The sequence below is a fragment of the Larimichthys crocea genome, chromosome VIII, assembly GCF_000972845.2.
Source record: "Larimichthys crocea isolate SSNF chromosome VIII, L_crocea_2.0, whole genome shotgun sequence".
NCBI lineage: Eukaryota > Metazoa > Chordata > Actinopteri > Sciaenidae > Larimichthys > Larimichthys crocea.
In genome coordinates, this window is record NC_040018.1 from 16257886 (window position 1) to 16271055 (window position 13170).

The following is a 13170-nucleotide window of genomic DNA, read 5'->3' on the forward strand; positions in this document are numbered from 1 at the left end:
TGAGTTTTTCTTCACACAGTGATGAGACACATATATTTGTAATCAGCGGAGTCTCTGCTTTCACGCGACGTTTGGTTCAAGTGATGAAATTAGCAGAAGCGCTAAAGTGGACATGCGCTGTTTTCGTGTTTGTGTTACATGCCCAGACAATTGCTTGGGAATTGAACTGTGTTTCGTTTGGGTAGCACTGCTTGGTAGAGATTTTAGCTGAGTTTCTCCCCGTCATTTTGGTATGCCACATGTTAGGATTGGTGCTTCCTAGCAGACGCTGATCGTCTGTATTGTGCATGCATCTCACGCTGTCCCCCGTACAGGGGACTTTCGGGTTGAAATATGAAATTATTGGTATCAGCCATGAGAAGCAGGAAATTATCGGTTATCAGTATCGGTTGAAATTTTTCATATCGTGCATCACTACATAAAACTACGGCCGAGAAATAGGCCAAAGCAAGTACTGGCTTCTCACTTAAGTCACTGACAAAATATACAATAAATGCAAATACAGACAGACAGCATATCATCTATTTGCATCTATTTTCATGAACAGTATTTCAGTTCCCTGTGGAGCATTCTGCTTCACTGGCTCAGTGTACTGGCAGTGAGAATTATTCAAATGCCATGTAAATGCCTTTCATTAAAACAGCCTAGCACTGACCTGAAAGTGGCTCATAAATCCTGCAAAGTTCTTCCCAGTCGTAGAAACTAAAGTTTAAGACAAAAAAGCACTAACACTCTGTACCATAAAAATGAACTGACTAAACACCATTTAAGGAGATTGCCATTCAAGATATTCTTACAATACTGTGATCAGACACCACAATATGCAGACAGTCCTAATATTTGCTTAGGACAGGGACAGCACATGTTGCAGTCAGATATCCAAGTGGCAAGCCAAAACCCTCTTTTCATTTGCTTCATTTTTTCATTCATTATAATGCACAGCAATGACAGGGCCTCCCCCAAATAAAAACATACCCAAACCAGTTGTAGTTTCACTGACCCAGTCTGAAGGGAGAGTAATGAAAGTTAAAATGAGTCCACACTGATACTTCTGAAGGTGAGAAGGAGGGTGATACCAAATATCAGAAATGAAGGATTTGATGATGACACTTTTTCAAAAGAAATGACTGTACAGCTGTCGTGGGAGGGCGAGATACAAAGAGTCTGAGAGAATGAAAGAGTGACAAATGGACCTGGAGGGGAATGATGACACATGAGCATCAACAGGCCAACTATTTATATAAACAAAAAAATCTTTTTCCAAGTAATTCAAGTAAAACTACATCAATCACTCCAGTGCACCAAGCTGATACAAAGATTACATCATGCCTATTATACAATGTCATCAAAGAGGAAGACCCACTGGCATGGTAGAACAAGGGCTGCTTTCCTCTAAGGGCAAATGGTGCCTGTTAATATGGATCTGTGCCTCCAGACCATGTTTGTAGTGTAGCAGGTTGTGTTTCTCCAAACCACAACGCACTAAAACAACAAACATACTCACCAGAAATTGTCACTCTGTTGCACTGTCTATTTGTTATTTAAGCATTGCATCTGTTTAGGCTAAATTCCAAAGAATATTTAGGCAATATTCATTTTACTTGAGTGAAGCACTGAGTTCCTTGCGTAGGAACAGCACAATGTAGGTATATTTTACCTGCATGTACACTGGGCAAATGCTGACTGAGTTTATTCCTTGTGTCTTGGGGAAAAGGTCCAAGGAAGGTATAATAATGCTGTAGCTGGTGAGTCAGTTATGGTATGACTTGGTTGAATCACTACCTCTAATGAACAGAGTGTACACCAGCTGCCAAGGTTTAAATTCAAATTATTTATCAACCATTAGTCATGCCACCTGTGCACCAAGCATGTATTGCCATGATGATCAAAATCCTAGTTGCTAGGATGTCGAGCCTTGGGTGGCAAGTAGTTAACTCCAGTGAAATGTCGTGTCATGATTTTAAATCTGAAGGATTACAGCAGCTGAGTTTTCTATAAATGAAGCAGGCATTTTAAACATCAATATCTCATTTAATTGTAGAAAACCAAAATCATATTGGATTAATTGTGCTGGCCTTTATTGTTTCATCTGGTTTAACTAGAGAGACATTCATGTCACCATGTAAGAAAACAGTGTAGCTCTGCAACTTAAGTGTCCACACCTACTGTATTTACTGTGCCAGAACCATTTCATCTCCATAAAACATACAGTACATGCATGTGTATGTACAAAACCCTCATGTAAATCCCATAGCTTACTTTATATCTTCTTATCATCTCATTTTGCATAGAGTCTCTATGCAAAAGTACAAACCAAACAGTGAACTGAGTCACTCCTGCCTCTTACAATTGATCTTGCAGATGATACCGTGTCAGGGCCGTTTTTCCTAATCAAACCACACTCATAACACAATGCCAAAAGTAATTAGTCCTGCCAGTTTCCTTGACACGTCAAACAATATCAGAACCACAGTTGTCTTTGTAAAATAAACATCAGATTCTGTATTTACTGCAATGTCGTGCCTGTACTGTGACTAGAGTAGAACCTGTGTGATATTTGTGTTTGGAATGGCATTCAGTAATTTCTCTCCCAACTAACTGTTCAAACTTTATATTTGTGTCAGTCTTCAAATATTTGCCTATCCTTTTTTTCTAACATATCATAATCTCTATAAATCCTTTCAACTCCTAAAGCTAAAACAGCTTCACCCTGAACGCAAATACAAGCAGACTAAACATTTATTTTTCTTGCTGTTTTAAAGTCTTACAGTCTTTCGTCGGCAGTAGGGAACATGAACAGTCACTCTGTAGTCTCCTGGTAAGGGTCAGTCTGTGGTATGTGGCTCCTAAATAGACAGGATGTTGTGCAGTATGGGAGACATGTCTTTGTTTTGTGAGAGGAAGGACATTTTTGTAACCTGACTATAGCGGAGTGGACACCAACAGAGACTGAAATGAGCTTGAAATGCATTGTACTCAAACCTCTTTTGTTAAAATGTAAAAAAAATTAAATAAAAAATCTCATTCTTTTTGTACTTACCTATAGTACCGAGACTGGAGGTACGTGGAGCACACTGCTTTGGACACATGACTAGCTGAGCCAAAGTCTATCACCTTCACCCTATAGGGCTGCCTCACTGGGTCCACCAGCATTATGTTCTCTGGCTTGAGGTCTGCATGAATCAGGCCCATGCTCTTCAGCTTTTTCAGCGCTGTAGCTACCTGCTGTAGCACGGGTCTGATAACTTTCAGGGGCAGCGGACTGAACTTATTCTGCTTCAGGAAATTGTACAGGTTCTGTTCAAGCATCTCAAACACCAGGCAGGTGTGGCTGCGGTGCTGGAAGCATTCAAAGGCTCGCACCAAGTTGTGCTCATCTGCATTCTCCCCGCTCAGACGAGCAAGTATGCCGACTTCGATTTGACCCTGCCGTGCATAAGAGGGATGGTTCTTCAGAATCTTCACAGCCACTACCTCACCTGTGCCCCTCTTCCAGCACTTTACAACCTGGCCAAATGTGCCACGTCCCAAGAAATCCAGCACTTCATAAGTATTCTTCATGGAACACAGAACTTCATGCTGTACTACCTGATAGTCCCCATCCCCTCCTCCCGTCCCCCCTGCTGCACCTACACCCCCTGGCCCTATACCCTGTTTGGAAGGGCCCCCTCCAGCCCCCACGGCCGCAGGTGCAGTCATGGTTGCATTCCCCACATTCGTCGTTTGCAACATGGCAGGCAACATCGACAGTTCCTCCACAATCTGCATGGTGCTCCCTCGGTTATCCAGCTCCTCACTTTTACGTTTCAGCCCACATCGCTGAGAGCTGTCAGCTGAGTTCAAACCTCCACAGTTCTCTTCTCTGTCACCGTCCTCCTCGCCGCCCCCCTCACCACCTCCACTGCAACCCACTCCCCTTCCCCCTCCTCCTGCCCCTGTTGCTCCACTGCTGCTCCCACTTGCTGTGTCTATCTGCTGCTGCTCCTTGCCCTGCGAGTGGACAACCCCTGCGTCCTGACGCTGCTGGGACGCAGCTGGACCTGGTCCTGGTCCTGGCCCTGGTCCTCCTCCTCCCCCTCCTCCTCCTCCTCCTCCTCTTTTACCGGGCTGTTGTCTCTGTACGCCTCGCACCACCACCGTCTGCACCGGGTACTCTTGTCCTCCACGCACTTTCACGCCCACTGCCAAGTCTCGGCTCACAAACGAGTGGGCTTGTTTTGTTGGGTGCACAATGCCAAGAGTTCTGCTGTTCAGATAAGTCCACGGGTGTGCCCTCTCATGGTACACACAGCTGCTGGGCTCAACTTTTAGTTTCTTCACACTGCTAAAGGCACTTGTCTGGGTTTGATAAATGTGTGGTGGGTAGACCAAGACTTGTGAGGCCATACCTGCAATAAAGGAGAATAAAGGAATAAGTCATTAGTCTGAATCCTCATTAAACAACCAGTTTAGCATTGCATAAAACTGTTCTACTGTCTAATAAACAATGCAAGTAATATGGAAAGGGTTATGAATCACACTCATGCTTAATTTAAATGTTGAACAACACAGATCTCCCTGTGCTCTCTGTCTTTATTTTCCTAAGTTTGAGGGTGAGTTTAAGTTAGTCCAAAACAATTGACAGACACCAATACCTTTATATCTGTTTAATTACTCTCACTTGATGGCATCACAACTAGAAGTGCCCCCACTAACATGTGCCCACCTGTCGCTCTAACTGCATAGCAAGATAACATGTTGTAGTGGAGTGCTTGAGAACACCTTCACCGTTCGGCCCTATCCACTGCAATAGCACCAACACCTCCACACGGTAGATGACTAACTTCTCAAAGGTTTGCCTGACCTTTTCCTGCCATTTCCATGCATCCTACTGTGGGTCTCTAGGCAACCAAAAGAGAGAGAGAGCGGATAGGAGTCAGACGAAGAGAAAAATAAAGTCACAAAGCATCATCAGGCCCACGTTCCCAATTACCTAAGACACCGTTTGTTTTTCCTTCCCCCCATGATGTATGTGCCTGTGTGAGGACAGATAAAGCACTACATGCTCAAGAGGATTATCACACCTTGCTGAAATATTCTGAAACTCGATTCTGAGCGTCAGAAAAAAGAGCAATGAAGTAAAATAACAGGTCTCATGATCCTGACCATTTTTAAAATCCATATTCAAAACTGGCACACTAACCTTATCAGACACTGTCTGTGTGCAATGCTGGAGGCTATGACCTACTTTCATACCAGGGCACGTTGACTGAGATACAAGCAGCTTGTCCCTAAAGGTTCCATTTTTAATCAACGGTGCATTTACAGAAGCATGTTTACCTTTGTAAAAAAAAAAAAACAAATTCAACCAATCTTGTTTAATTTTTTCTTAAATCCTGTGTATAAACAGGATAATCTTGCTAGTGCCGCCGTAATTCATTATTTTGTTTCCCCAACTTATTCAAAGAAGATACACTTCTAAAACCCTGTTTAAAGAGGACGAATGTGTGTGTTTTGGGGCTGTTAGTGCCCCTGTAGAGTGTCCTAAAACAAACATCCTTGATGGAAAACACACTTGTGTTGTGATAACACTAATGCTGTGAGCCACCCCTTTGACTCTATTCTGGGCAGCAAGATAAGGTCAGCTTATTCCCTTGACAGCTCTTGGCTCAATCACACCTATGTTATTGTTTAGCGGTACTGTTTACCATCGTCTCTGTTAGAAACAATTTATCAAATTATCCCAAGCAGGGCTCAAAGGGGCAACCATCTTTGTCATGAATGAAACTGAAATGGAGAATGGATATTGGCCACAATTGAACACCTAGAAATAAGTGGTCTATCTGTCCGGTCTGGAGGGCAACCACAGTGTCACAAACGGTTTCATTCTACACCCCACATAGCTAAAATGGATTTAATTTATAAGGGGGGTTCACCAGACCACTAACATGTTATAACTATCACGTTATGGCAGCTGGCTGAGGCTTTCCTGTGCGGAGTTTGCATGTTCTCCCTGTGAATTTCCACCGTCCCCACATATGCAGGTTGGACGAATTGGAGACTCAACTACCCATAGCTGTGTGAGTAAATATGTTGCCTGTCTTTATGTGTTAGCCCCGAAATAGACAGTACTCCACCTCTCGCCCAGTGTGTGCTAGGATTTACTTAATTGTTGCTGGGGCAGTTGCTAACACACCTATGTTTATGGTGTGTTGCCTGTAATTTATAGCTCTGCGATGGCCTCTATTATTCATTACAGCCACTACATGTAACATTTTGGAATTTACGACTTTGGCACTCCTGAATGGGAAATTAAAAAAAAAAAAAAAAAAAGATAACGAGGCAAATGGCATTGCACACCGCACTGCAGTATAACCACACTCTTTGAAACACACTAGCTCACGCATCCAAAAAGCAAACAATTCTCTCTTTGCCAATAAATTGCTCAATGCGCTGCTGCTGTCAAAGCTTCAGAGATCTGAGAAGCAACAGCACAACAGTAGCACATGGTGTATTTGGCTATGTTGTTGCGAAGAAGTGTTTGGAACATATGGAACAATAGCAGAGAAGTTATTTATGCTTTATGGTTATTTATGGGGTGGTTTGAGACGTTTCTATTTAATATGACAGCACACACTATGTGTGGTTGATTTTTAAGATTGGATTTTCTGCTTCTAATTTGGTAGTTTACTAAGAGGGTGGGGGCTGACACCCACAAACCTCTGCGATTACGTAATTTTGGCACACACCCATTGGGTCTCTCTCTAAATTTAAAACATCACAGTCTCTGGCTAAACCAAGTGAAAGAGGCTCCCTGTTGGTGATTGCCACAATGAGCTTTGTCCACAATGGTGTATTGGAAACTTCTGCACGGATGAGAGAGCGACTCGCATGAGTATTAACTGTTATCTGTCACCTTAGCAGCCAATCGTGTTCCAACCAAGTGCACACCACAGTTGCAGATGAACTCTTAGTCTTATTCATGTTTCAAACATACCTATACATTTTTTAAATCAAGCAAAGAACTACATTTTAATAAATCACAGGAGGGTGGGCCTGTTAATTGGTTACTAGAGAGATAAATCAAGTGCCTCTCTTCCTCTACAACTGTCTGGTTATTATCATGCGATTAACAAATTAAAAATGCACCTACATGGCAGGACTAAAACCATATCCTACAGAGACTATAGAACTTGCTTTATCCTCTCTGTAAAAGAGCAATGCCAAATTCTAAATTGCAGAGCCAAAGCCAAGTATTTTTTTTTATGACTTCCAAATGAAATACTACATTTGTACTGCGAGTTTCAGCTCAATGCCTGGGGAATGGAGATGTTAATTGACTGGTCTGGAGATGGAGAGCATGCTGTCTGGTGCCAGAGTCCCCAGACAGAGGGAGTCTGCACTTGAACCACTCTCACCAACTGAGCAATCAAGATGTCTAGATTTGAATACCAGCTTAGTGTAACACAAAACCCAAGTTCAATTTAAAACAAAACTTAACTTGGGCATCAGTTAATTTCCCTGGCCACACAAATACAATCACTAATGATCAGGGATAATTCTGACACAAGAATATAAAGCAGACAGCTTTTGTTTTTTCAAAGGCAAAAGAATGGCAGCTGCTGCTATTATTACCATCTGAAGCCAGATACTCCCTTGGTCAGCCATGAGGCTCCTCCTGTGGCATCACATTACCTTCAGAGCTGTAGAACCTCTCCAGCAACTTTGTGCTGCTAAGTAATTGCTCACAGTTGAACTTCTGACCTCGGCCCACGAAAAAATTTATAATTGTCAAGAATATAAACACTAGACACCTGTCAACCATGAGCAAATGGTACTGACTGACAAAGCAAAAGTGTCTTAAGACACAGAAATAATAGTAAAAGGTGAGAGGACAAACAGATGGTGACAACCACACCATGTTGCAGCTGAATACGGCACCTCGAGATCACTGCTCATCCCAAAATGTTCTTCCCGTCAGTAACAGTCACAGGTGATAGACAAAAGGACCAAAATGGGGCGAGTGTGCTGTATACCGCAAGTCAGTCAGGAGGTGTAGAAACTATTCATGACAATGTGGTTTGACTTTAAAGCTAAAAGCGCAGCTGTGTTGCTGTGAACGGTGAAGCACAAACTAACGTGCAAGCTATAGACGTATGTCTCTCTACAGTTTATCAAAACAGCTGCATTAAGCGTTCACACGTTTGTGTGTTAACGTCATCATGCATTCTGCTAGGTAGTTCCGCTTTTTGTACAAAAAGTAAACAGAGGAGAATATAAAACACAACAATAATTTAATGTAAAGTCCAAATGAATATAAAAACAAAGGTTATCTACCCTTGTTAAAATAAACATGAACCTTAGAACTGTACCATGCTACTGGGGTGCAGCGTAGCATCAAACATCCACCCAATTTGTTAAACAAATATGATCCAGGCCTGATGACTCAGAAAACTCAAACAGAGAACTGATTACAAGATTTTCTTCTATGATTCTTGAGCCCAGTTCATACCAAAGAGTCAAGATAAAACGAGTCGTAACTAGCAACTGCTTTCAATGCGCCAGTGCCCAAAACATGCCAGTTAAACGGCTATCATCCCTATATCAATGACTTTTTTGTAGCCGAAGATAATTTGCAGCACTTTCAAAAATGACTGACGGTGGTAATATGTGTGTTACGTGCTACAGTTGCATTTCTAGTATTGATGCCATGGTGAAAAGATAAAAGAAACCAGAGAGGCTTCTCTTCATTTGAATGCTTTTGGCATCCAGACATGGATGTTAAACTAAGTGAAATGGTGATCGCCTCGTCCAAAAAGCTGCTATTTCAACTAGCTGACAGTTTGTAACTGATGTGACCAGCTCACTTCACTACCAGTCGATTGGCTATCGAAAAAAGGCGATGTGCCACTGGAGATTTGACAAGCTGAGTGGCAGGCAACGGCATCAGCCAGCTTGAGTTGAGCCAAGAGAAGCCAGTCAGTTCACACCGCTACAACTTTTCCCTTCCAACGTTTTAAAGCAATTTAGTCTCGTCGTCATCATCATGAATCTTTGGCCTGAACTGGCTTCAGGGACTATTTTTAACACTATATATTTACTGTAATCAATGTCTTCTGACATATGACCAAGAGCAACTGATAGCAATACACAACTGCTGCAACCTACTTTTTAGAGCATTTTAAAAACACGTTTCTCTGTATATTTAAAAAGATGGGAAAGGACTACAAGTTATAAAAAGCATACTTGTAGCCAAATATAAGGTGTGGCCCAAAACATTGAGGCCTACTCAAGTTATGAAAGCAGGATGCTTCCACAATGTTTTATTTTTTTAGTCTAACGTAAAGAACAGTGACAGGAAGTATAAATCCTTTGCTGGAGAACAGAGCCATCATTTGGCAGATTATCTTTAAAAGTGACCAACTATACATCTTCATACATGACTGTATCATCATATCTCAAGCAATGTTTGCTTAGTATGCTTTAAATGTCTGTTTTTGTATGTTTAGAAGTCTCAGCATGTATAAACCAAACTTGTGTTGTAGTTTGGGGTCTGGGTAAATGCTTTACCATATTGTTTTTCCCACTTTAAAAAGATGAAACTTATTTCAGGCTACTTGTGATTTTAATTTCATCCACCCAACGTGACCCAGAACATGTTTGCTTATTTATGAAATAATGCACTGAGGTCTTCTTGGCAACTGCTCAGTTCACATGAGGATAAAATGGAAATGAAAGTACCTACTTTAGTCTCTCTTCACTCTCTGCAATTGCTACCCCCTGAGCAGGGGTTTCTGTCTTAACTCACAGTCCAACAACTTCCCGACACACTGTGCTACTTTGCCCTTGTCTCGTGAACATGATCTTCCATGGTCATTAGATAAAAAGGCCCTCTATTTTCTCAAGCATGTGACCACACGGTATTTCGACTGAGAACTTATGACTACCATTTAGAAGTATTCTCCTTGTTGGATTAACCCCTGTACACAGGCTATAAACTGCAGAGCTGACTATTATGATGAAGGGCTAGTGAATGCTGTTTGAAAACGCCACAAAAGTAACATGATTACACTTAATAATGGTGAAGACTTTAATATGAATGTGTCAACTGAATGCTGCGTATGCCTGAAAGCTTCAAAGCCTAGGTAAAGCTTTGCTATTATTCAAATAAGTACACGACTAAATCCCAGATTCACAGGTATGTAGTCTATTTGTTTAAGTTTCCTCTCAAAAGTAACAATGTAACGCATTTCACATTCAAGTCTATCACCTCTATCAAACATGTATCGACAGCTGTCACCAAGTTGTACATGAAACACTACACGCAAGAGCACTTATATCGATCAGCAAAACATTGATCATAGAGCCACACAAACGTTTACACCTCTCATTAAACCAGCCGTGAACACACAAGTGGAGTGAGTCGGTTTACTTGAAAACATTTTTCCCCCCTCAACAGTTTCAGCACAAAAGCAAGTACCATGTTATTAAAATCCAGAGCTCTGGCCAGATCACTGGATGCATATATAGGTAATTATGTACTGCGTGCTGGAGCAGATGTTTACTTCCAGGGATATTGGACTTTTTCCACCCATCACTTTCATGAGTCATACAAGTTACCTCACATATTTTCATCATGGTACTCTCCCCATAAACCCTCAATCTTTCTGTTTGGTTTACTACCTCATGTCTGTACAGACACACACCTCAAGATGACATCACTCAAAAAAAAACAAAAAAAAAAACAAGTCTTCAAGTTGGCCACAATACAATACACATCACTGGCTGCCCCAAGTGTAGCAGATCAGTGAGCATGACAGGGCACGACAACACATTCCCAAGTGCTATTCCCTCCATACCCCCCATTAACAACCAACATTATCCACTAATACCAATCAAAGTAAGGGAAATCTAAACACATTTATTTAATGACCACACTGTGTGCAGACTCTCTTTTGGCACTACAGAAATCATTAACACCCACAACCTTGCTTTGGTGGCCTCGCTACTGATAAGCTGATGAACACATACACCAGACAGAGGTATCTGAGCCAAGGGAAATCACACAAACATGGCAGTACAGTGGTGAAATGTACTCATGGTGTTGTCTCAAAAAGGTTCACAGTTTCCACATAAAGTAAGTGGCGGCAGCTTCATTACTACAAATATTTTTAGAAGCAGTAGGTTGTGAAACGTGACTACCAGCTCATCTCTACTTACAAGAACGGATATTAATAAGTAACTTGGACCGTATCTGAGTACAACATTAGATGATAGCCATTATTTGGAGAAATAAATAATACAAGTGAAAAATAGCAGTGGTCCTTTTAACAATAATTGTAACTACAAAAGTTTAACTCAGCACCTGTGTCTACTGCACGAGCCAAACCAGCCAAAGTATCACTTTAATACAGTAAAACAAATACCCACAAGATGTTACTCCTTGTACAGGGGCAACAATAACAACAAAAAGAAGCACTACTATCATACAGTACAGGGAAACTACAGCGTCAGAGGACTGGTCTTTACAAAAACACCTTGAGTTTCAGTGGGACCAGGGACACAAATTGACGAGTCCCTGCCACATGAACAGTGGTTAGCTGGGAAATCCTGATACTTTTGTTTTGCTGCTGGGTGGTGTCAAAACCCTCTTATAGGAAGGAGCTCAACTCTGCGCCAAGTCATTAACACTAAACCACCACCAAATGAACATGTTGGTTATTATATTTTAGAAACACTTGATTTGATATTAATTCCAACTTTGGAGACCTCGCTGTGTGTTCATATCTGCTAAGCTGAGTAGGGACTGCGTTGGTCTAAAAAAAAAAAAAAGAAAAGAAAAAAGTGACCAAAATACTCGACGATATCAACAGGCACTTGAAACATTGACCAGGATTTCGACAGAGGCCACTTTTAGTTTTTTTTTTTCCACCCTGAAAGAGATATGAACTCATGTTAGCTAACGTGGCTAGATTCAGTGCGCAGTTTTTGATAAAGACCTTAAAAACTACACTTTAAAAAAAAAAAAAAAAGGCTGCTGAGTTCTCTTAAACACCACTTTACAGACGTGTCCACAGCTTAATAATGTCACGTCACTTGTATACATTTAAAAACAAATGCAAGTTAGTGCGCATTTCTAATGAAATAATCTATAAAATCGCTGTTTGCGGACGTTATAGCCGCGGCTGGGCGTTCATAACGTTGTCGTGCAATGCTTTGAGGTTAACTCAGTCACTTGACTAACACACATGAAGTAATACAGCACTCACAAGTTAAGTCACTCGGTCCATATTGTCCGTTTAGTTAACGAAAAGAAGCGACTAACGGCAGTTAGTCAACGAGCAACACGTTGAGAGCAACGGGTTGCCGTGTGACAACAGAGAAATAACAAAAACACCACAATGCCCATTTGCGCTCACGCTCATAATTACCACCAACGTCATCGCTACTGCTGTCTGGCAGGATCGTGAAAATAACTCGCCACTAGTAAATTCATTAGCGCAAAGTGCTGACAGAGCCAGCTGCGTTCAAACAGCTGAAACCTTATACAGTCAAAAGCTCGCTAGCTAAGTTTGTGGCTAAGTTATGACTTTGTATTACGTCACATTTAAAGTAACGTAATCGTTTCCGATGATAAACTAAACAAATATAGCCGGTGACAGCCTGCACTCCGACACTTACCTTCACATAGAGTCGCTATAAGTATAATCCAGGGCTTCTCTGAACATGTTATGGACTTATAAATCCATACCATGCACAGTTCGCCTGCATTGCTGCCATCTTGTCCTAGACGACAGGAAGGGAGAGCTCGCTCTCGGCAACGACACCATCTCCCACATTTTTAAACATTAAATAACTCCTGCATATGAGCGTCCAGAAACACCACACCGAGCCCAGGTTGTAGCTACACAGTTCAAATTCGTCTCCTCCCTCTTTGGGCAAAGTAGCCCATCTCTGAAAGGGTATCCGTTACCCCGACTAGACGCGCGGTTCCGCGGGCCTGCCAGCCTCTAACATGTCCCTTTTCTCTAGCAACTGCAAGCGAATGTTTGTGAACTGACGGCATCGGCCAGACCGCACTAATAGATCGGCGAGCAAGCAGCCACTCCATCCACACAAAGATTCAGGATTCAGAGGCGTGTGTGTGTGTGTGTGTGTGTGTGTGTGTGTGTGTGTGTGTGTGTGTATATA

The 13170-nt window shown here is 41.8% G+C and overlaps 1 protein-coding gene across 5 annotated transcripts in view; it reads right to left on the reverse strand.

The window, feature by feature from the left end:
* Positions 1-13036, reverse strand: part of hipk3b (homeodomain interacting protein kinase 3b) — a 39226-nt gene extending 26190 nt beyond the window's left edge. For 2 of the 5 annotated variants that reach the window (XM_019254315.2, XM_019254314.2), the window contains exons 1-2: positions 12661-13035; positions 3041-4388 (exon numbers count right to left, since the gene is read on the reverse strand). In XM_019254315.2, the coding sequence (XP_019109860.2) occupies positions 3041-4388; positions 12661-12733 (1421 nt within the window). In that variant the 5' untranslated portion in view covers positions 12734-13035. Of the gene's footprint in view, positions 1-3040; positions 4389-4705; positions 4881-12248; positions 12331-12660 lie in introns of those variants that run through there. The other 3 variants (XM_027281003.1, XM_027281002.1, XM_027281004.1) reach the window with 3 other exon arrangements.
* Between the last annotated feature and the right edge of the window lie 134 nt (positions 13037-13170).